This window comes from Acomys minous (assembly GCF_964271855.1).
Source record: "Acomys minous genome assembly, chromosome: 13".
Lineage (NCBI taxonomy): Eukaryota > Metazoa > Chordata > Mammalia > Rodentia > Muridae > Acomys > Acomys minous.
In genome coordinates this window covers 72,068,848-72,090,726 of record NC_140495.1, presented here as the reverse complement: position 1 = coordinate 72,090,726, position 21,879 = coordinate 72,068,848, and the positions used below count along the sequence as shown (strand labels likewise).

The 21,879-nt window shown below is 37.8% G+C and overlaps 1 protein-coding gene across 8 annotated transcripts in view; it reads left to right on the top strand.

The window, feature by feature from the left end:
- The window catches only part of FAM135A (family with sequence similarity 135 member A), a 77,844-nt gene that overhangs the window by 11,068 nt on the left and 44,897 nt on the right, over positions 1 to 21,879 (top strand). For 6 of the 8 annotated variants that reach the window (XM_084754277.1, XM_084754280.1, XM_084754278.1 and 3 more), the window contains 3 exons: positions 2,999 to 3,090; positions 4,278 to 4,392; positions 14,747 to 14,826. In XM_084754277.1, coding sequence (XP_084610403.1) covers positions 4,316 to 4,392; positions 14,747 to 14,826 — 157 coding nt within the window. In that variant the 5' untranslated portion in view covers positions 2,999 to 3,090; positions 4,278 to 4,315. The remainder of the gene's footprint in view (positions 1 to 2,998; positions 3,091 to 4,277; positions 4,393 to 14,746; positions 14,827 to 21,879) is intronic. The other 2 variants (XM_084754282.1, XM_084754281.1) reach the window with 1 other exon arrangement.

The window sequence follows — 21,879 nt, the reverse complement described above, 5'->3', positions numbered from 1 at the left end:
GGTTTAAGTCTTCAATATTTTATTTATTTTTTTTTTTTTTTTGGTTTTTTGAGACAGGGTTTCTCTGTGTAGCCTTGGCTGTCCTGGACTCACTTTGTAGACCAGGCTGGCCTCGAACTCACAGCTATCCGCCTGCCTCTGCCTCCCAAGTGCTGGGATTAAAGGCGTGAGCCACCACGCCCGGCCAAGTCTTCAATATTTTAAAGGGTCATAAGTGCTTAGGAAACAAGTAGGGTGCGCCAGAAACAGAGTTACCACAGTAGGTAATGTGGCCAGGCCAGGCATAAGTGAGAGGGTGGTATTTGAGTCTATCCCAAGAGAAGGTAAAGGAGTGAGTCATGTTCCTAGCCCGATGGCAGAGTGCTCCAAAAAAAAAAGTGAATATACAGCTTGGGGCCCATCTAGTGTGCTGGAGCAGTAGACATGAATTATGACTAGAGTTGGCAGACTGCTAAGAGATGAGGTTAGAGAAGGTATGAAAGATCCATATACAAGGGTCTAGATCAAGTGCATTGACTATATCAAAGAATCATAAGATGAAGGATTAGCAGTGTCTAAGCAGCTAAGACACTCTGAAATCCAGAATCCTTCCTTTCTTTTACCAGTCTATTAAAGATTGTTTTGTCCTAATCTGTGTGATCAAAACTAGATCACTGTCAAGAAAGTATTCCTGCCTAGAAAAATGAAGGAAGGTGAAGTTCCAGGCAAAAAAAAATTTCCTCTTAAACCAGTTAGACAGTTGCTGCATGTATTACTTCAGTTTATTCATGAGTGCAGTCAGTTGGCCACATTCCATGGGTAGGATAACTTGGCAACAAGAGAGATTGAAAAATACAGTCTCAGGCTGGGTGACCATTTGGCTTGGAAAGGAGAAAAGAAATGACATGTGGTATCTGCTTCTCTAGCCATCCAGATATCATGTGTAACCTGTGAACAACATGTAACCTCCCTTCCTCTAAAGAAAAGCAAAACTAAACACCAACAAAACAAAATAAGAGCCCTCTATGTGTGACATTAATCCTAGGTCACTGAGAAATCTGCAGTCCAGTTAGCTAGAAATAAAACACCTGTCTGCTCCACCTCCATCCCTGCTATAGTTGCCAGGATTTCATAACAAAATTAGAAATGGAATAGTAAAAAGTCTCCCATTTGGAAAAACAAACAGTTGGAAACCCTTTCTAGCTGAGAGCAGCACTGGACTTGAATGGTGAGGACACCACGCCCCGGCATTTCTGATTCCTGGTCTGAATACCTGTGTTCATTGCATTAGGAGCCCTCTGGTTGCTATCTGGATGCTTCTTCCTTATGTCAGCCCCTGTAGAGCCACTTTAAAGCTCACGCTGAAAGGCTGTCTACTTAGGAAGATACACCTTCTATAGCTTCCTGCTATTGCAGAGTCTGTACCTTACAAGTTACAAAGTCACAGGCTTTCGCAGATTATTTGTTTGACAAATACTGTTGTGTAATAAAAAAAGAAAAGATTTTTCTATTCTATTTTCTGTGACAGTGACTCACTAAAACTTCTTTTGTGGATGTGGTTCATGTGCTTGCCCTTTCTCTTTATTCCTGCTTCATTTTAATAGCCTTACTTCAGTGAGAGTCAACTTTTATCTCCCATTTTAGTGACCATTGTCTTAAAACCACATGTAATAGCAGGCATTGGTAGGGTAGCAGTACCCTTAAACTAATCGTAACTTGTATGTCAAGAATTTTTAGAATTCCTTCAAGAAGGGTACTAATCCTGATTTGGTATATTGGAATACTTGGCTGGAAGTCCCAGTTTCTGCCCTTTTATTTCCTTCCATCTTTGCTTACAAACTAGCCAAATTAAGCACAGCCAAGAGCCACCAACATGGCCAGTGTTGTGATTCTTTTCAACTACTTTTCTGGGACTCTACATTTAGAGGGACACCTAGTTCTAGAGGTTATTGTAGACTTTTTTGTCCATTGTTTTGCTCTATGTAAGAGACCTTTTCAGTATCTTAGTAGTATGTGTCCTTGTTCCCTGGTATGTAACTACTAAACTAATGCCATATATTTTAGTATGCTGTTGCAACTATACCCTATTTCCCATATTAAATTCTTTTTTTAAAAAAATCTATCTATCTATCTCTCTATCTATGTATCTATCTATGTATCTATCTATCTTGTGTGCATTGGTGTTTTGCCTGTATATGAGGGTGTATAATTGCTTAGAATTGAAGTTACAGACAGTTGTAGGCTTCCATGTGGGTGCTAGGACTTGAACTCTGGTCCTCTGGAAAAGTAGTCAGTGCTCTTAACCACTGAGCCATCTCTCCAGCCCCATATTAAATTCTGTACATAAGACAAGCCCAGTTATTGTAACAGGATCCCAAAACAGGATCCCTAAAATAGATCAAAGTTTATCTCTCATCCCTGTAATACTAGGCCTACTTATGTTTGAGTTGAGATGGGTGCTATCTGTGTACTTTAAAGGGGATGAAGACATAAGGAGACAACATCTTGGGCTGAAGTCCTAAAGCCTAATGTTACTGTTGTATTATGTGTGCTCACTGACATGATTCTCATTTTATAGTTTTTAGAACCTTACATAGTTATATTAAAGTCAGAAGTTCTTTTCATCTAAATACTTGAAATGTAAGAAAAACTACAGCATAGTCAGGCAACCTTTTGTCATTATTTTAAATAGTATATTTTATACATACATATCTGTATAAAAGAAATGAAATTTCAAAGACACTGCTTAGTTATTTTAAATGAAGAATTTTCTAATTAATGATAAGTCTCCAGTGTTTTAGGTGTTCATTAAGGAATGTTTCTGAACCCTGTATTGTACTGTGAAGTCTATATATGTGAATATTTAATAGAAACACATAATAGTTAGTGGTGAAGTTATAATGCATCCCCAAGCCTTGAGGAGGATGTAAGTCCTGTGTGTAAATTGTGAGTGTTAATGAAACATAGGTATCTTTAAGATAAACTTTGTATCTATAATTTTATTGTTTGTTTCTCATAGGGGGAACAATATATTTTTAACAACAAGAATCAGTAACTGGAAATACAAGATTGGTTATTTAATAATGTAAAAGGAAGATTTGATCAGCAGAGGTAAGGATATGGCATTTCTTTTGTACTTATTTGATCACAGGTTGGAAACCTTGCTTTAAAAGAAAGAAAAGAAAAGAAGACTTGCTGAACTTTAAGGGAAGTGCTTCTTTTGGGGCTCTGAAGGCTTGAAAATTTTTCTATGTTTGCATGCTAATGAGTTGTTTGCCATGGTGTCATAATGTTGGCAGAGGCATTAGATTCACCAAAGACACAGATGGTTTATATTCACAGCAGTTGAGCCAGAGTGCCAGGTGATAGCTATACAGGAATAAACCACGTTATACAAGAGGAACCCTGAGTTAAAGGGTCCTGAAACTTTGGTTATGGACAGTGGACCCCGCTGCCCTCTGCTCTGGAAGGCTTTTCTGTGTAGAGTAGGATGCAGATGTGCTCGGTGCTCTAATGTGAAACACCCTCTCTGGCTTGTAAGATGTACACAAATGCCCTTGAGTAGATAGCCTGAAGAAAGGCTAGCAGCAGTCCTGCCTCAGTGCAGAGACACCGGCAGTCAGTGAAGGGCTGTCTCCAAGCACTTATTTCTCTAAATTGCTTTTTAAAATATGAGCTCTTGGTAAGGATGTTTGTTATTTTTCTGAAATAGTAAAGATAAAAACCACTGAAACACTGATACTAGGTGGTTGTTTAAACTATAACATGCTCACAGCATAATAGTTACAGTTAAAATAATGTCATTTACACTTACTGGCTTAAGTGTTTATCAGATAACTATCTGAAATACACAGATTAGAAAATACACATGTCACAGACACAATTTTTACCAAATTTTTACGAATACCTAAACTATATATTTTAATGTGTATGCATCTGTTGTCATTTTCACTTGCCTATGTACCTTTTTCTTTAATTACTATTTTTGTACCTTTTGTTTTAGCTTCTATGAAAATGAATGCTTTACGCTTTTATAGTGAAAGGGATTTTTTTTAATTCAAAAATGCTATGTTCTTTAAATATTTTTTCACTTAAAAAATTGATTCATGGATTATCACATGGTTGTCATCAGTGGAAACAAATGTTAGAAAGCTTCATAACCAACAACTCTTAAGTGGTAAAAGTAGTACTGCTGTTTGGTAGTCGTTGGATTCTAGCACTGTTCAGTTAGATTAAGCTAAATTATAAATTGCCATTTCTGTTGTGCTTCTCATAACCCCTCTCCTTTTTAAACTAAGGTGCTGTTACCAGATTGTCCTCTGGGTATAAATTAAAAATGACTGAAGTTCAAGCAATGGTGGAATTCTCTGTGGAGCTAAACAAGTTCTACAATGTGGATTTATTCCAAAGAGGGTATGCATTTTATAGTAAGAACTTAATATTAGGTTTGTTCCAGCGTGTGTGTGTGTGTGTGTGTGTGTGTGTGTGTGTGTGTGTGTGTGTCTCCAATGAGCTATATTCAGGTCTAAGTAATTTCGTATAACTAGATACTTGGGGATTATGCACATGCATTTAGTGACAGTGTTGAGTATATTTAATATATCTTTGTGACTTGGTATTATTGATCATTGAGGGGTGCTTTAGTGAAAATGTATTACTCATTTTTAGTGTTTAAAGGTATATTGTATAATGGAGGAGAGTTGTTCACAAAGAAACAGCTAATCAGACATACAAAGACTATATGATGAAGCTTCAATAGGTATAGGAAAGTCTGTAGAAATCAAGCAGGACATTTTTCTGGGGTTGTATATTAGTAAATCATCACAGTGATATTAGCAGCAATAGGGAAACATAGCCCAACACTGTTGTGCAGCCTGAGAAGTTTCCTTCCCAACTTAGTGGTCTCCATTCAAGGAAAGCCAGGTCCTTGATGCTTTGCAGAACAGTGTTTCCCATTGAGCAGGGTAAAGCAGTTATTTACAAAGCTTCCTCAGAGAATGCAGAATGTGCTCTAAGAGTTGGCACTTATGAGAAACAAAGAATTGTTTAGAAAAACTGCAGTCCACGTTCCAAGGCATGGATGTGAGTTTCTGAAGAGAAAGTCTATTTTCAGTGCCATTACAGTCTTGTCTCTGGGATGCTGTTTCTCAGTTACAGGTGGAAAGCATATAATTGATAACATGGTTTAAAGATTTAACAAGGCTTAAAATTTAAGTTAAAAATAAGGAAAATTATATGAGCTGGTTTTACTTTTTGTTTACAAAAATTTCCTTTTGTAAATGAAAAGTGGTTTTTAGGGTACTTTGTTTTGGTTTAGTGTGAAAGACCTGCTAAGACAGTAAACTAAGATTACAAAGACTTTTGCCCTAAATAATCATTGTTTATTTGCTGTTTGAGATTGTGTGTTTGTGTGTTCTGTAAATCTATGCATGCACAGGCAGGGCCCACAGAGGCCAGAAGAGGGCTTCAGATGCCCTGGAGCTGAAGTAGAGGTGGTTGTGAGTGAACTGATATGAGAGCTGGGAACTGAACTTGGGTCCTCTGCAAGAGCATTCCTACTCTTAACCATGAGCCATCTCTTCAGCCCATTTGTTTTTAGCATCTTTGAAAGGCTTTAGGAAAACAGGCATTATCTCTGTAGGCAATTTTGGCTTTATACTGAAGTTTCTTGATTTTCAGCAGAAAAAGCCAAGTAGATCCTAGGGTAGGGAGTTTCTTTCTCCATTTGTGTCCCTTCCTTTTTTTCCTGTCTGTTTATCCTACCTTAGAGATGGAATTAAAATTCAGTTAAGACTTAAGTAGACAAAGAGTAAAATAAAAGAGCCAAGTCTTAGAAATACAGGCGTTTATTTAGTTATTTTATTTTACTTATAGACATATTTTTTGAGAGATGGGATCTTGCTGCATAGCCCTGGCTGACCATAAACTTATGAGAGTTCTTGTTGTCAGTCTTCCAAGTGTTGGGATCATTACAGGTGTTTACCGCCACATGAACATGTTATTTTTTAAGGGTATTTAGGAAGTTGGATGTTTTCTGAATTCTAAAAGAAAGATGATAAAGAGGCAAAGCTGTGTTTCTGATAGCCTTTAGTGTCCGGAGATGAGTTGACAGTGTGGATTTTGGTAACAGTGAGTCATTTCTAAGCAAGAATAGAATTACTATTACTACTACTACAAGTGCGTGCCAACATGGTACCTTAGTTATTTTTCTGTTGCTTTGATAAAACACCATTAATAAGGCTACTTATAAAAGAAAGCTTTTAATTTGGGCCTTCCAGTTTGATAGAATTAGAGTCAGAGTGGCAGAACAAAGGCATGACTACAGAAACAGCTGAGCACTTAACATCTTGACCCTCAGGTTGGAGGCAGAGAGCGAGAACTATACACTTTGGGAATTGGTCCCATTCTTTTGAAACTCCAAAGCCTGCCCTGGTGACAAACCTCCTCCAAGAAGGACATGCCTCCTTTTTCCTAACAGTTCCACCAACTGGGGACTAAGATTTCAAACATATGAGACCAACCTTATTCAAACCACAACGCACAGTAAAACTGATGGTTGCACGGAAGAAATAGGAGAATAACCTTGTATGGTGGTTCTTGTGCATAATTCCTAGCAAAAGGTCATTAGTGTAAGGCTAGCCTGGGTTATATAAATGTTTCCAGCTAGCCTGCACTACACAGGAAACACTTTTCAAAAACAAAAAAAAGGCAAAAAGAGATTAACACAGCAGCGATTTATAGAGGCATCTGCAGGGATGCTCCCCTGTAACTCTGAAGGGCTGTATGTACATGGCCCAGTTCTCAGGACCATCGCCTGCTAATTATTCCAAAAGAATTGAGGAAACAGAATCTGGTAAAAGTAACTGGATTTATTTCTAGTCTAGCCCAACTAACAGAAAGAGAAAAAGTTAATTCCTCTGCAGTGTTCCTGGGGCAGTCTAGCATTTTATAGAAAACCATGAGACAGAGTACAGAAGAGAGGTAGGTCAGTTGTAAGGCAATTGGCCAGCAGATTCTTTCTTGGGGGAAGGCTACTGGGCTGCAGGTTTCTGGTTTGCTTCATTCACTTAAGAGTCCATTTTTTATTGAAGTTCAGGCCTAAGGAAAGGGATTACATGTTCTAGAAGGTCCCTACTTTTTGAATAAAAACTCTTGGATTTTATGGAATGTAGGTGTAAGATTCTCCAGCTTTTCAGGGACATAGAGTTCTTTATCCATATGTCCCTTCTGATGGATGTAGGGCCGGAAGTCTTTTGTATCCTCTCTTCGGAGATTTGTTATAAGTTCAGCCTGCTTGCTATGACACCTTGGGCAAAGGCAAAGGAAGAGTAGAATAGGGTAGTAGAGTTGTGGTTAACAATTCATGACTGAAATGAGGGCTACAAGTATCTTCCTGTAGAATTTAGATCATATCCTCTGCCTCCAAGTCTCGGTCTAGCCTATCCTCACAATGGTAGATGTTCCATAAATAGCTAAATAAAGGAAGAGATTTCCTAGCTTCAGCAAGTTTGTTTTCCAGAGGATTTGACTTGATTTTGCATTGTTATTTAAAAAAATACAGAGAGACCCTGTCTCGAAAAACCAAAATAATAATAATAATAATAATAATAATAATAATAATAATAATAATAATAATAATAAAATAGCCTGCCATGCTTTTCTCTGCTTCCATCTGCACCATGGAGCCTCCCACAACAGAGGCTAGCCTGACTTAGTTCTCACAACAGAAGTCAAGAAAATTTACAGAAGATACCAGGCTCCCTGAATTGGTACATCCTTTCTTCCGCTGTGCTCTGTTGGATAAGAAAGTCACAGAACATAGCCAGGAATCCAGGCTGCTGGCCTTTTGGGCTCAACATATGTACATTCAGTATGCCTGATAGAGCCATGGCCTAGTCCATTCTTTAAAAGCACATACTTGTTGTCCCGACCCTCGGGAGTACCTCTGTGTAGTTCCCTGTAAGAATGTCCCTATTTTTCTAGATAGTTCCCTGTAAGGACTATCTTGTTTCTCTCTGTAGACAATCCAAAGATATCCTAGAACAAAAGACTTCCTTCAACAAGGGCCACCAACTCGAAGGTCACACCATGCAGCCTAAGCATGGAATTTCTAACATGGCTGAATTTAGTTAGCATGGCTCACCACAACTTGTCATTGTTTTTGAAACATGTTTGCTCTCTAGATACAACAACTACAACTTAGGGATCAGAGTTCTGCGGGACCATGCCTGTAAACTTCCCCAAAAGTGGTTTGTCAGTCTAAGAATGCCTACTTATAGCCTACCTTAATTCTTCAGTGAATTTTAAAGAAAAATGTACACTTACATTTTTACATTCTTGGTATAATCTTTGATTCATCTTATAGTGGATATCTTTTACGAGACCATAAACAAAAACATTTTTATTTTCCTTCTCCCAAGTCCTTGTTTCTCTGTGATGCCTGGATCCTGATGGAAAGTGACTGGTTCTGTCTTCACCTGTTCTTTCCTGTACCATCTTACAGTGCTTAGCTAGCAGCAACCATTTAGGATTGCTTTTTCATGGCCAAGTTTCTTAGGACATTGTCTGATTTCTTCCTGTTATTAAAACTGCATATTTTATCATTCTATAACGGGAGTTACTGTTTTTCTAATCTTCTGTAGTTTTGTCATTATTTTTCCAATTATAATTAGCAGTTAGATTGTTCATAAAGTCATTGTCTTTTAAATTTTTGTTATAGGAAGTACAAATCCTAGGTATTTTTATGTTTTTTATTTATTGCTATGGTAATGCATCTATAAACAGCTAATATGCACAGAGCCTACAATAGCATTGCATCAAACATGCATTTCTGTCCATAAAGCTGAATTAGCTAAATAGTCCGGCTAAGCTGTTTTGGTTTGGCTAATCTTTGTTGGGTTCATTCATCAATCCAGTCAGCTGACAGGTTGGATGAGCACTAGCTCATGCAGAATGGCTTCAGCTTGGTAGAGACAGCTTTCTTTTACAGTTTTTTTCATCCTACATCTTGTTGTCATGGAATAGGCAAGGATCCAGAGAGAAAGGAACCATTCAAAGAGACCTCTTAACACTTAGAATAGGCTAGAGGCACACTGTAGCATGTACACACCTACATACATACACACAAATAGGTAAATGTATACTTTTAGTGTTTATGATGTATGTGTATGGGGTGGGGTTGTCTACTTGCATGTGAGGACACGTGTGCTATGGCATGCATGTGGAGATCAGAGGGCACCCTGCAGGGGTCAGTTCTTTCTCTCCACCTGTGGTTTCCAGATACCAACTCAGTGATATCAGACTCAGTGGCCATCACTGCCACCTACTACCTTCTTTTAACACTTCCCTCATACAGTTCTGTTTATAAGAATACCAAGAAAAGTATTGTAGAAATAGCACATTTTCATAGCCATTAGATTTAATTTTTTATTCTATTAAAAAATTACCTTCACAGGTTGCATTTATTATATATTTGTTAGTTTTGGGAGTTGCTGTTTTTGTTGTTGTTGTTGTTGTTGTTTTAAGGCTGTCATCAGTGACTTAATCTAAAGGATTAAATTCCAGTAGAGTTTTAAAGAAGAAGGCTCAGGTTGTCTTGTGTCCTTTTGGATACATTACAGAACATACAGTGTCTGGCTGTTTCTTTTTGTGATAAGATTGATTTCAAGTGTTATCAACCTGGTGGACCTTTTTTTATAAAGTTTTCTCTAACCTAATCAATAGTGTTCTTTGAAGGTCTTTGCCCATAGTGATTGTTTTACTAGGAATTTCAAATCAGTGGCATTCTAATTCTTTTATTCCTTTTAGATAACATTACTTCATTATTTATTTGCCTGTTCCAAAGCATCCTGTGTAGAAAGGATATAAGGTTTTGTTCTTTGTCCTGTTTAGTAATCTTCAAGATATTGTTTTGTGCCCTAGTCTCTTTCAGTTATAGTCAGTTTCACTCAGTGGCAGAATAAACTCAGATATCTTAACATGTTTAATAATATTGACTCTTTTTTTTTCTCTTTTATGCTCGTGGAACAACCCCTCAGTTCATACTGGGTTCACACAATATCTAATCACATTGTTCACAGGACACACTTTAGAACTGGCTTTTCTAACAGTATTTGTTTTGTTTTGTTCTTCCATATTAATCTGTACTTTTCTGGTGCTAATTATACTTATTACTAAAAACATCTTATATATAAAACAAGAAAGTACCCATATTTGCTAATTAAGGTTGTATTTTGTATCATACTAGGTAAGATACTATTACAGTGTGCCATACTGCTAATAATGGGTCTAGATAAACAGGGTAAAATCCTGTAGTCCTCTGCCAAATCCAGACCTCCCTGTTGGTTCACTGATTCCATGGCTGCTTTTCCTCAGCACAGGGAAGAATAGTCCAAATAGGACGGATGGCCCACAGTTAAAGCCTTTACGCTCATTGGTTTTCAGTGAAGAATACTTAGGAAGTATCCCATCCTTTACAACTACCCAGTAGGTTGTCCCTCTTGTATTCTAACTGGGACATTTTCATATTTTTTTTTCAAGGCTGTAGTCATTATATCTCATAGGATACAATATTTTGATAGAAGATTTTGTAGACATTTAAGTTAGTAAGCTTGGCAATTGCTCACCTACTTACTTTTTGTGTGTGATAAGAATACTTAAAATTCTTTTGAAATCTTGAAATATGCAGTACATTATCAATTAAATGTCACCATACTATGCAATCTCATGGAGGCTTAGTTTTCTTCAGTAACTGAAACTTTATATCCTTTGACCAACACAACTCATCTCGCAGAACACCACACACACATGCACACAGCCCCTCCCCACCTCTCAGGCCTCCACTAGCATTCTACATGCCACTTTCATAGGTGCAACTTTGTTTCACACATAACTAACTTGATGTACAAGTTGTTGTGCCTGGATTATTTCACATAGCAAACTATCTTTGAGGTCTACTCATGTTACTTCAGATGACAGAATTTACTTTTTAAAACAGTATGTTTCATTGTATGCACTCCATTCTCTTACCTCACCCATGGATAGACACCTAGCTTACTTTTTAACTTGTGAGGAACACTACAGTGTGGAGTATGTGTAGGAATTTCAGTTACTGGATCACGACTGTTATTTTTAGCTTTTGGGTAACTGCTGTATTGTTCTCCACGATGGCTGTACTAATGTGCGTTCCCACCAGCCATGTTCCTTTTGCTCCATAGCTTCACCGACCCTTGTTCTTTTTGATATTTGTCATTCTGTGGCAGGGGGTAATTATAAATATGAGCCTTGCTGAGTTTTTTTGTTTTCTATCTAGCAAGCATACATTGAATGCTCAGCTTTGTGTAAATTGTCAAATATAGGATTATGATTAGACACTTAACAAATAGTACTGCTTCAGAAGTTTAAAATGAAACATCACCTAGTAGTTGTTTAGTCTTCATAAGCTTTTCTGTCATGTACTTATGCTTTAAAATTACAATATTTCACTTAATATTTAAGCATGTTCTTCACATGGAAGGTTGAAGACCTCCTAGAAAACTTTGCTCTCTGCTTTCAAGGTTTTTTCCTAATTTGATTTTAATTCTCAACTATCTTTGTTTGCAGAAGACTTTATCTTAATCTTATTAGTCCCACTACTCTATCTCCACAGAGTTTGCTGTGTTCATTTAATGTATTTTACACTTTCGTTCACCATGGTTAATTCTGCTCTGTGGCGTGACCATATACCTTCTCCCATCTACATGTTATTTGCAAGTATAGTAAATTGTTAAAGAACAAGAAACATCAAATATTCAGCTCCTCAGTATGAATCTAAATTTACACACACACACATACACCCCACATACACACTGGCTCCTGGAACTTGGTATATAGCCAGTTCTCACTGGAAAGCTTAATTGTCATTTGTTTTACTTGAAGTAACAGGAAATGTCTGCCAAATACTGAAGCTCGTCTGTCAGTCTTTCTTAAGTAAGAATGATTTTCCATAAAAAAGTGGCTAATTCAGCTCCCAACTCAGTCCCACAGTGCTTCTATAGGAGCAGCAGGACTGCATGGAGTAAACTGGTTTGTCACCAAACATTAGCTGTAGTCAAAGGTTGAGATTTAATTAATAATTTCTGTTACTTGCACATACTGTTCTCCAAAGGACCTGAGTTCAGTTCCCAGCACTCATGTTGGGCTGCTCACAGCTGCCTGCAATGTCAGCTCCTGGAGATCACTCCCCCATTTGGCCTCCATGGGCACCTGCACTCAACATGCACAGACACATATAAACACAGAATTTAAAATCTAATAAAGCTGAATGTAGTGTAAGCACTAAAGAGGCAAAAGCAGGCAGATCTCTGTGTGTTCAAGGTCAGTTTGGCCTACAGAGGGAGTTCCAGGACATCCAGGGCTTAAATAGAGAGACCTCGTCTCAAAAAAATAAAATAGGGCGGGAGATGAGTTAGGGTAATGGGCTGCAATCCTTTCACAGGGGCCGCCCGAGACCGTCGGAAAACACAGATTTACATTATGATGCATGACAGTAGCAAAATTATAGATACCAAGTAGCAACAACAATAATTTTCTGGTTTGGGCATCATCACAACATGAGCAATTGCATGTATTAAAGGGCCCCAGCAGCAGGGAGGGTGAGAACTGCTGGGTTAGGGTTTAAGAGCACTTACTGCTCTTGCAGGGGATCATGGTTGAATTTATCATTGTTTGAGTTAATTAGCCACTCTTTCATGAAAAACCATTCTTAAGAAACACTGGCAGCCTATGGCACTCATGACAGTTCAAAACTCTCCATAGCTCTAGCGGTAGGAGCTTCTGGCCTCCTCAGTGCACACAGTAGTGCACATACACATGTTCACAAGACACTCATGTACATAAATACATAATCCAAAGGACCACTTACAAACTCATAATAATTTCTATTGCTTAGGAAGGATGTTTTTAAGTGAAACAAGCTTTTGTTTTCTGTGAGCACTGAAAACATGACCCCAGTGTTAGCAGCTTCAGTGCCACTGCCTTTCCTCTGCCCCCTCTTAAATTTATTTATTTAGAGACCTGGTCTCACTACCTTTGGCTGTTATGAAACTCACTATGTAGACTAGGCTGGCCTCAAACTCACAGAGATTTGCCTGCCTTTGCCTCTGCCTTTGCATCCTGAGTGCTGGGATTAAAGATGTGTGCCATATACCAAGCTTAAATCTTTGAGTTTTAATGTTTGCCTCACTTTGGGAAATCTTGTGTTAATAGGAAGTTATTGTAATTGTAATAATTTAAAATTATTACAATGACTGATAAAATGTCTTAGAACAAATAAGTAAAAATGTGTAAAGTAGCTCCTACTCTGAAAACAATTGAACCAAATACATATTTTAATGTAGTTTTTTTGGGTTTTTTTGTTTGTTTGTTTTTTGGGTTTTTGTTTGGTTGGTTGGTTTTTCAAGACAGAGTTTCTCTATGTAGCCTTGGCTGTCCTGGACTCACTTTGTAGACCAGGGTGGCCTCGAACTCACAGCGATCTTCTGCCTCCCAAGTGTTGGGATTAAAGGCATGTGCCACCACGCTTGGCTGAATTAATTAGTTTTTTAAATCTGTTATTTCATGCATATGAACACTGCACCTTGATTGGTCCATCTCCTCTCTGTTCTACCTCCCGCACTACTACTTTTTCTCTCAACTTCAAGTGCTCTCTCTCTCTCTCTCTCTCTCTCTCTCTCTCTCTCTCTCCCTCCCTCCCTCCCTCTCTCCTTCTCTCTTTCTTTCTCTCTCTTCTTCCTTTCTCCTCTCCTCTCCTCTTCTCTCTATCTCTCTCTCTTTCTCGCTTTTGAGTCTGCGTAGTACTGCCAGTGAATTTCTAAGGCCATACTGTGTATTTGCTTATGTCCTATTAGAACATGGGCAATCTCTCCCAACAAGCATCAGTTACCAATAACAGTTGACTATATATAGGTGGAACTCCATTGGCCTAGCAAGTCATCATCGTTGCTTTCAGAGTTCACAGCTGGATCAGACTATTAATTTCTTTTCTCCCCAAATACATACATAGTACTTTTCAGCTTATAGTGTAAAGAGTTTTTGTTTGTTTTTCTCAGACAGGGCCTTACAGAGCCTAGACAGGCTAGCATCAAGCTTGCAGTTTTTTAGCCCTGGCTTCCTGATTCCGCATACTAGAGTTGCAGGCATATGTAAAGCCATCTTTAAGAAGCTATTTAAAATTAAAGATAGCTTTCTCAAAAGCACAATTAAGAACATTGTGTTTTCTTTAAAATTTATTGTGTGTGTATGTATATAAAAATGCATACATGTGCACACATGCACAAGTGCCCACTTGCATATTGAAGTGAGAGGACACGTTGGGAGTGAGTGAGTTCTCTGCTTCCTCCATGGAGGTTGTAGTGATTGAGCGTATCAGATCAGAAGTGGCAGCAAGTTTGCCAGCCGAATTGTAATATCTTTTAAAGAAAAATAAATAAATTATACGGTGTTCTTAGATGACTTTCTCATCTCATGGATTAGTGTCCCATTCACTACTATAAAGTAAAAGCTACCGTGCATATGCTCCTGTTTCTATTGTTCATCTTTATACATGTGAACTTTCTCTTCTGCTTTCGTGCTATGCTAATATTTCATGGGTGGCTATGTGAAATGTTATGGGGAACTGGTAGAACTATAGAAACTGGTAGAATTGGACCAAAGTTTTATTTTAATAGATATAAAATGTAGAGATAGGAATATATGTATAAAATAACTTTCTTATTTATTGTGTTTTTAGTTTTTACCAAATACGTGCATCAATGAAAATTCCACCAAGGATTCCCCACAGAGTAGAAGCCAGTTTGTTACACGCAACAGGTAAGTCAAGAAACATTTTCAAGGTAAAAATAAGAATTAACTTATTGGTCAATTACCCATTTTTTAAATCTCTTTACATCCTCATCCACTAAGCATGAGTTACCAAGTAGGATCATAATGATTTCCCTTTTAAGAAAGCAGTAAGACAGGCTTAAATTTGGTTTCTTAAAAATGAATACATGAAAATGTTTATAAAAATTCCATGAAAATAAATATAGCTAGGTGTGCCATTAGACATGTAACTTCAGGCTTAAAAGAGTGTGCAAGAAAAGTCTAATAGCACACTAATCCCAGCAGTCAGAGGCAGAGGCAGGTGGATCTCTTTGAGTTCGAGGCCAGCCTGGTCTGCAAAGTGAGTCCAGGACAGCAAGGGCTACACAGAGAAACCCTGTCTCAAACACCCCCCCCCCAAATTACTGGACTATTATGTGATGAAATTTTATAATATGCTTTTGCATTCTGCATCCTTGTGACTCAGCTTCTTGAATACTGGGATTTCAGCTGTATGTTACCATGCCCAGGTATAGAAGTACAGTAAAAATGCTGTGTAAAATTAGCTCCATCCTTCATGTATAAGAAACATAGGAACTTTGCCTTAAGACTTGAATCACATCCCTAGCACATCATTTATATCCATTTATTCCACAATCTGAAAATGATTAAAAATCTTGTAACAAGACCTGCCTTTGCTTCCTAGTGCTGGGATTCCCAGTGTACCACCAGGCCTGGCTGCTAAAAATAAAAACCTTAGCTGGACGTGGTGGCACACACCTTTAATCTCAGCACTCAGGAGTCAGAGGTAGGAGGATCTTTGTGGGTTAGAGGCCAGATTAGTCTACAGAGTGAGTCCAGGACAGCAGCCAGAGCTGTTACACAGAGAAACCTGTCTCAAAAAACAAAAACAAAAAAAACCATAAGTACTTCTAATCCCAACTTGTATGTATTTTTATCCCATGTAGTTAGGAAGTGAAATGGTTAGTAAAAAAAACATATATATAAAGTTGTCATGTGAACCTAATAATATTGTTTTCAGAGCATAACAAAAATAATAACACACCAAACCTAAAGTTAGGCTGAACATGAAACAGTTGAATTTTTTATATTTAAAGAAATTTAGTGGAAATTAGAATTGTTAGAGTTATTTTTTTTTAGTCACACTATAGACAGTAACATGCAGGTTCATGTTGCATTTTGATGGATTGTACTATCTTTCAGACATTATCAAACACTATCAAAAACTCTTTTGTTATCTTAAAAAGGAAAAAGAAAATGGTTTTCTTCTTGGCCTAGAATGTATCTTACATACATATGCTTATTGTCATAATAAAGACTTCTATAAGTTTACCATTAAGAAACAGAGAGACAGCTAGAGTTCAGCTGTTACAGACTAGGCTCACAACCAACACTTCAAGACACAGAAGCTGTAAAGCATCAGCAATTTCAAAACAGACTGGGTGCTCCCCTCCTATCGGCCTTAAATCTAGCAGGTGGGATGTCTTGCTCTGTGTTATCTCCTGAGGCTGCCATTGCAAAAACCTCAGACTTCGGTTTGTGAAATACTTCTGCAGATGTAAATTCAAAACGGTTAACTAAGTTAACAGCTTTTCAGGATGGAATTTCTTACATAGAATCAGTTACTTTATCATATTGAAATTTGGAGAGAACTCAGGTCAGATTTTGTGTTCATATTTATGTCTATGTGTATGTATCAGTCACAATAATAATTGAAAAAGAAATTAGGAAATTGAGAGGGAGTTGGGGCACATAGGACTAATTAGGGAGGAGAGCATGGACTAGAAATGATATATGGTACTCATATAATCTCAAAAACTAATATAGTATAAAGATGTAAATGTATATGTTAATAGATGTAAATAGTAATATACTGTATATTAATATATGTGTAAATATTTATAGTATATTAATATATGATATATAATCAGTGTATATTATATAATAATATATTTACATATAAAAATTGTTGTGTGTGGTTAGGTTTTTGTTGTTGTTTTCTTTGTTTTTTTGTTTTTTAAGATGGGTTTTTCTGTGTAACCCTGGCTGTCTTGGATTCGGTCTGTAGACCAGACTGGCTTCAAACTCAGAGATCCGCCTGTCTGTCTCCCAAGTGCTGGAATTAAAGGTGTGTGTCACCACTGCCTGCCTGAAAATTGTAAATATTTTTTACAGTTGATGCTTTCCTCACCAAGGACTATGCATGGACTGTACCTAGACCCCCGATACAGATGTAGCTGATGGGCAGCTCAGGCTTCATGTGGGTCCTCTAGTAAGGGGGCAGGGGCCATCTCTGATATGGGCTCTGATGTGTGCATTTTGATCACTCCCCCGGGTGGGACTGCCTTGCCAGGCCACAGGGGAAGAGGACATGCTCAGTCCTGATGTGACTTGATGAGTTGGGGTGGATGGGAAGGGGCCTCCCCTTTTCTGAGGAATGGTGTATGGGGGAGAGGAAGGGATGATGGGACTGGGAGGAGAAAAGGGTTGCACCTATGACCAGGATGTAAAGTGAATTTAAAAAATAATAAAAAGAAAGAAAGATAGCTCTTAATGCTGAACAATTTCTCCAGCCTGTCTGATAGATGTTTTTGTCTGAAAAGATCAGCTAAAAGATCAGTTAATTTAAAAATGCTTATATTTTTTCTTCCTTTTTAAAATTTTCTCCCCTCTACCTTCCAATTTCTCCTGGTTCATATGACTGAAGATAAATGTTCTTTTGGTTGAATTTGTAGGTTGAAAAGCTGTCAACAGTGTTTGTGAGTTTTGTTTCATCATAAGAAGACAAGGATTTATCTATTAAATTGAGTGCACAGTATGAAAGAAAAATCACATTTCTAGAAGAAAATTAAAGGAGGTCTAGTTATTTGAGTATTGGTCTAATTAAGCAGGTAATAGGTAGACATGCATACCTAGATCTGGCGTATGTGCTGGTTTAGACATGGGACACTCAAATAGTAACAGTGGAGGTCCTAGAACTCAGAAACCAGCTTCCCTTTATGCCCCCTGGGGAAACTCACTTTTTTCTCAGAAATAAAATTCCATTATAACAATCCAATCCAATATCAAACACATTAAAGAGCAGCACTTTAAAAATAAGGATAGTTTAAGGAAATGAGTAATGGGAGGCAATTCATATCATGTCTCTAATTATTTACTGTTACTAGTAACTGAATAATCTCAAGATCCTTGAGTAGAAAATTCATTATCAGATTTTATCTTTCCGTAAACTTTGAATTATAAAGCCTTTAATTTGACTTGGCATTTCAGTCTTCCATTTGCTTTCTCCCATTTGAACAGCTTTTGTGAAGACAAGATTGAGACTGCTTTCCTGCACATTTGTGTCTAAACTGTGCTGTGACCTCATAAGGCAGGCATGGTGCTTGCTTGTGCTGCTGTCTTTCACTTTGCTAGAGGCAGTGAGGAGAGGTTGGGTAAAAGCTTGTTTGTTCATGATGTACATTAAGAGATATCAAAGCTACTTTTCTAGCCATGTAGATTAGTGTTGATACTAAGCTTCTACAGCTGAAAAAGTGTCTAAAAGTCAGGAAATAGCCGGTCAGCAAAATGCAAATCGTCACTTGAACAAGAAAACAGATCACTAATTAAGATGGTAATTAATCAAAAATACTCATGCAATGCCTATTATATATAAGATATATATGACATATAAGATATACCCAATACTAAAAGATTGAAGAAGATAAATATGGTTCTTGACCTTGTGGAGACATTTTTGTCTAACATGTTCAAAAGCTATTTCTAATTCAGAACAATAAATTGAATATATTCAGCCTTTGACCTATTTTCAGGTCATTTTACAAATGACAGTGTAAGTAGCATAGAAGGAGTAACACAGGAGTAGAGCTGAGTGATCGTCACCACAGCTGACTATCTCAGTGTGACCACTGCACACTGTTCACATGCTACTACACCATATTCCACAAATATGCACGATTAAAAGGCTAATTTTAAAATAAAATTTTAGAAAAGAAAAAATATGTAACAAATTAGTGTCTGTTGTGATAAAATCTTCCCACACTAAACTGTAGGGAACTTTGAGACCTACTAAAAGATGTCTATGAAAACTTTAACTCTTTATTGGTGAAAGAGTTTGTGTTTTATCCATTTTTCTCTAAGGACAGTGCTATTAGAGGTTAGAAACTCCATTTAGATTAATGGGTAGGTCTCAGTTGCCTAGCCATTACTGAATAAAAGGACAGAGTAATTAGATATTGTAAGAGCTTGGAACATATCTCTTTGAGACTCATTTTAGATTGGTAACTGTTCGCTAAGGCATCCTCGATATTACTAGCAGCTACAGTGTGCATGTTGTGGGGCAGAGGTTGACACTGGGTGTCTTCCTCATTCTCTTCCCCCACCATTTTATTTTGAAACAGCATCTCTCACTGAACTAGAAGTTTGCTGATTGAGCTTGACTGGCTAACCAGCAAGTTCTGGGTGTCCTCTCTCAGCCCCGCAAAGAGCTGACTACCATCATGACTGGTTTTTATGAGATAGTAGGAATCTAAAATTGAGTCCTCATACTTGTTCAGCAAGCACTTTTCCCAAGAGCTGTCTTCCCAGCTTCCTGGAGATGTATTTTATTGGTTTAGTCAGAGTTGTAATGCCAAGAATTCTGGAGAATCTTAATATTTTGTACATTATTAAAAATTATTTTTCATGGTTCCCTGTGTTTCTGTACATGTTTTGAGCATCTACTTGCAAAGTCTATTAGAGACTTAAAAAGATGCTCATGGACAACTTTGGAAGCTATAAAGTCTTAGTTTGAAGCACTGGGTAAAATTTTTTACTCTAGTCTGACAATGAAAATGCCTTCTTCTGATGCAGAGGTTAGACAGGCTTACATGTATCTCTTGGTAAAGTTGAGGCAACCAAATTCCACAGCATGTGTGGTATTCATTTAGCTAATGTCCTCATTCACCCCTGTAGGACTTGGGAAAGTAGAATAACTGATCTGCAGCTACTGTCTGTTGGGAATTATAAAATCTTTTCTTTTATGTTTCTGCCCCCATCAGTAAAACTGTAGCAGACTAGCTGGTTAGCTTATGAGTAGAATACTTTCTCAGAAGAACATCACAAGAGTGTGTTATCTAGAAAGATAAATTAAGACGTGTTCGAGACTGGGGCAAAGTGTAACCATGGCAGATGCTGGCAAGTAAATGAGATTTGAGAATTTTCCATTGGAATTAACAGTGCAGAATTCATTGGTCTTGATGTGCAGTTACATGGGTCAGAGACTAGCAGGAATGTAAATTAATTCTTGCTGTGTAAAAATTTGCCACCCAACTTAGTTTTAAATACCACATTATCAGTTTCTGTGTGTCAGGAATTTAGCCCCATGCCTCTGGTTCAGACAGAGTCTCTCATGAGTTAAAGTCAATTACTTGTGCTGTGTTTACACAGATTTTGCCATTACATTTGTTGTATTCACAAACATTAATTCTGATTACTTTGTAGGAAGAAATTATAGAAAGACATGGATACCAGGAAGTAAGACTCAATGAGCCATCTAAAATTCTGGCTATAACAACATAGGCTGAATAGAGGAGAAAGGAAGGATGTGAACTAAGTAAATATACTAAATGCCAAGAACTTGAGCTGTTTTCAAGAAAAGGAAACAGAAAGCATGAATTTGTTTAGGATGATCTGCAGGTAGATCCTAGGAGCTTATAGAAATTCTCAGGTGATGATGACTATGTCATGAAATAACAAAGTTATAGAAGGAGGGTAGGATTGAGAAGACAGAATGAATTGTGAAGTAGTCGCCTAGAAATGGTAGTTACAAACAGGTTCATAAGTTAGCATGATTGCCAGGCAGGGCTAAGGTGCCACTTGAGATGAGTGGTCATGAATGTAAACCATAGCCAGTCCAAATAGCTATACACTGTTTCCCAGGCACATTTCACTTGTGGGTATAACTGTGGATTAGACAGAGAACTAGGTTTAACAACATTGAGATAATCAAGCCAGTATATGAAAAAGACTAGTATATAATCACACACAGTGACACACACGAACCCTCTATATATAATAAGATGTTTGATGGTTAGCTTGTTCTTTTTTGTGTTTTGAGACACAGTCTCATTGAGTTGCCTAGACTGTCTAGGTTAGACTGGAACTGTCAGTCCAGCCTTGAAAGTCACTGGTGTTTTGGCATGTACTGTTCCTGGATTCTTTTAATGGGGTGTATGCATAGAAGAGGGTGCAATAGTGATGAATCCGAATTTAAAATGCGGTAAGAAGGAAAGTGGTTACCTGGAAGAAAATGGAGAGACCAAAAGAGGAACAAGTGTCACAGAATTTGTCCTAAATGGGGCTAAAGAATTGTTAGATCTTGTTACCTTGAGTAAATGTCATTTTTATATCCTCAGAAGAGGGGCTATGAAAGCCTTCCCGGCTGTATGAATACATGGCTAACACTGAACCCAGAGCATTTCTACCTAACTATCCTTAGACCTACACCTGGACGCTTGTAGCTTCCACACAATCTAATCTCCAAGCCCAGATCATAAAAGGCTTCAGCTTCCAAAGTCCATCTGCTAACCTAGGCCTGGAATGTTTTCAGTGTCTGCGGAGAATTACTGCTGAATAAGCTCATCCTATCTAGTTCTTTCTGAACTCTAGCTGGCTGCTTTAACTCAGCTCTTCTGGCTCACTCTCCAAGCTGACTGATTCAAACTGGCTTCTCTCTATTTCAAACTTGAATTGCTCTGTTTGGGGTTAAAGGTGTGTATTCCAGACCTAGGTCTTTGAATATGATCCCTTTGCCAGAGTAGCCATGTTTGTAGATTAAAATTTCTCTACAGCCTGGCAGAGTAAGCTGGGAAGATAGATGTGGTTATAACAGGAAGTTGATTAAAATCTACATTGAAGAGGAATTTCCATCAAAAGTAATGTAAAAATCTACAAAATGACCATAGGAAGGAGGAACTAAAGAGGACTCTGAGGCAGGAACACACAAAGAGGAAAAGCACCTAGAAAGTTGGGAGTATAGGGTGTACCTGTATTGCTAGTCGT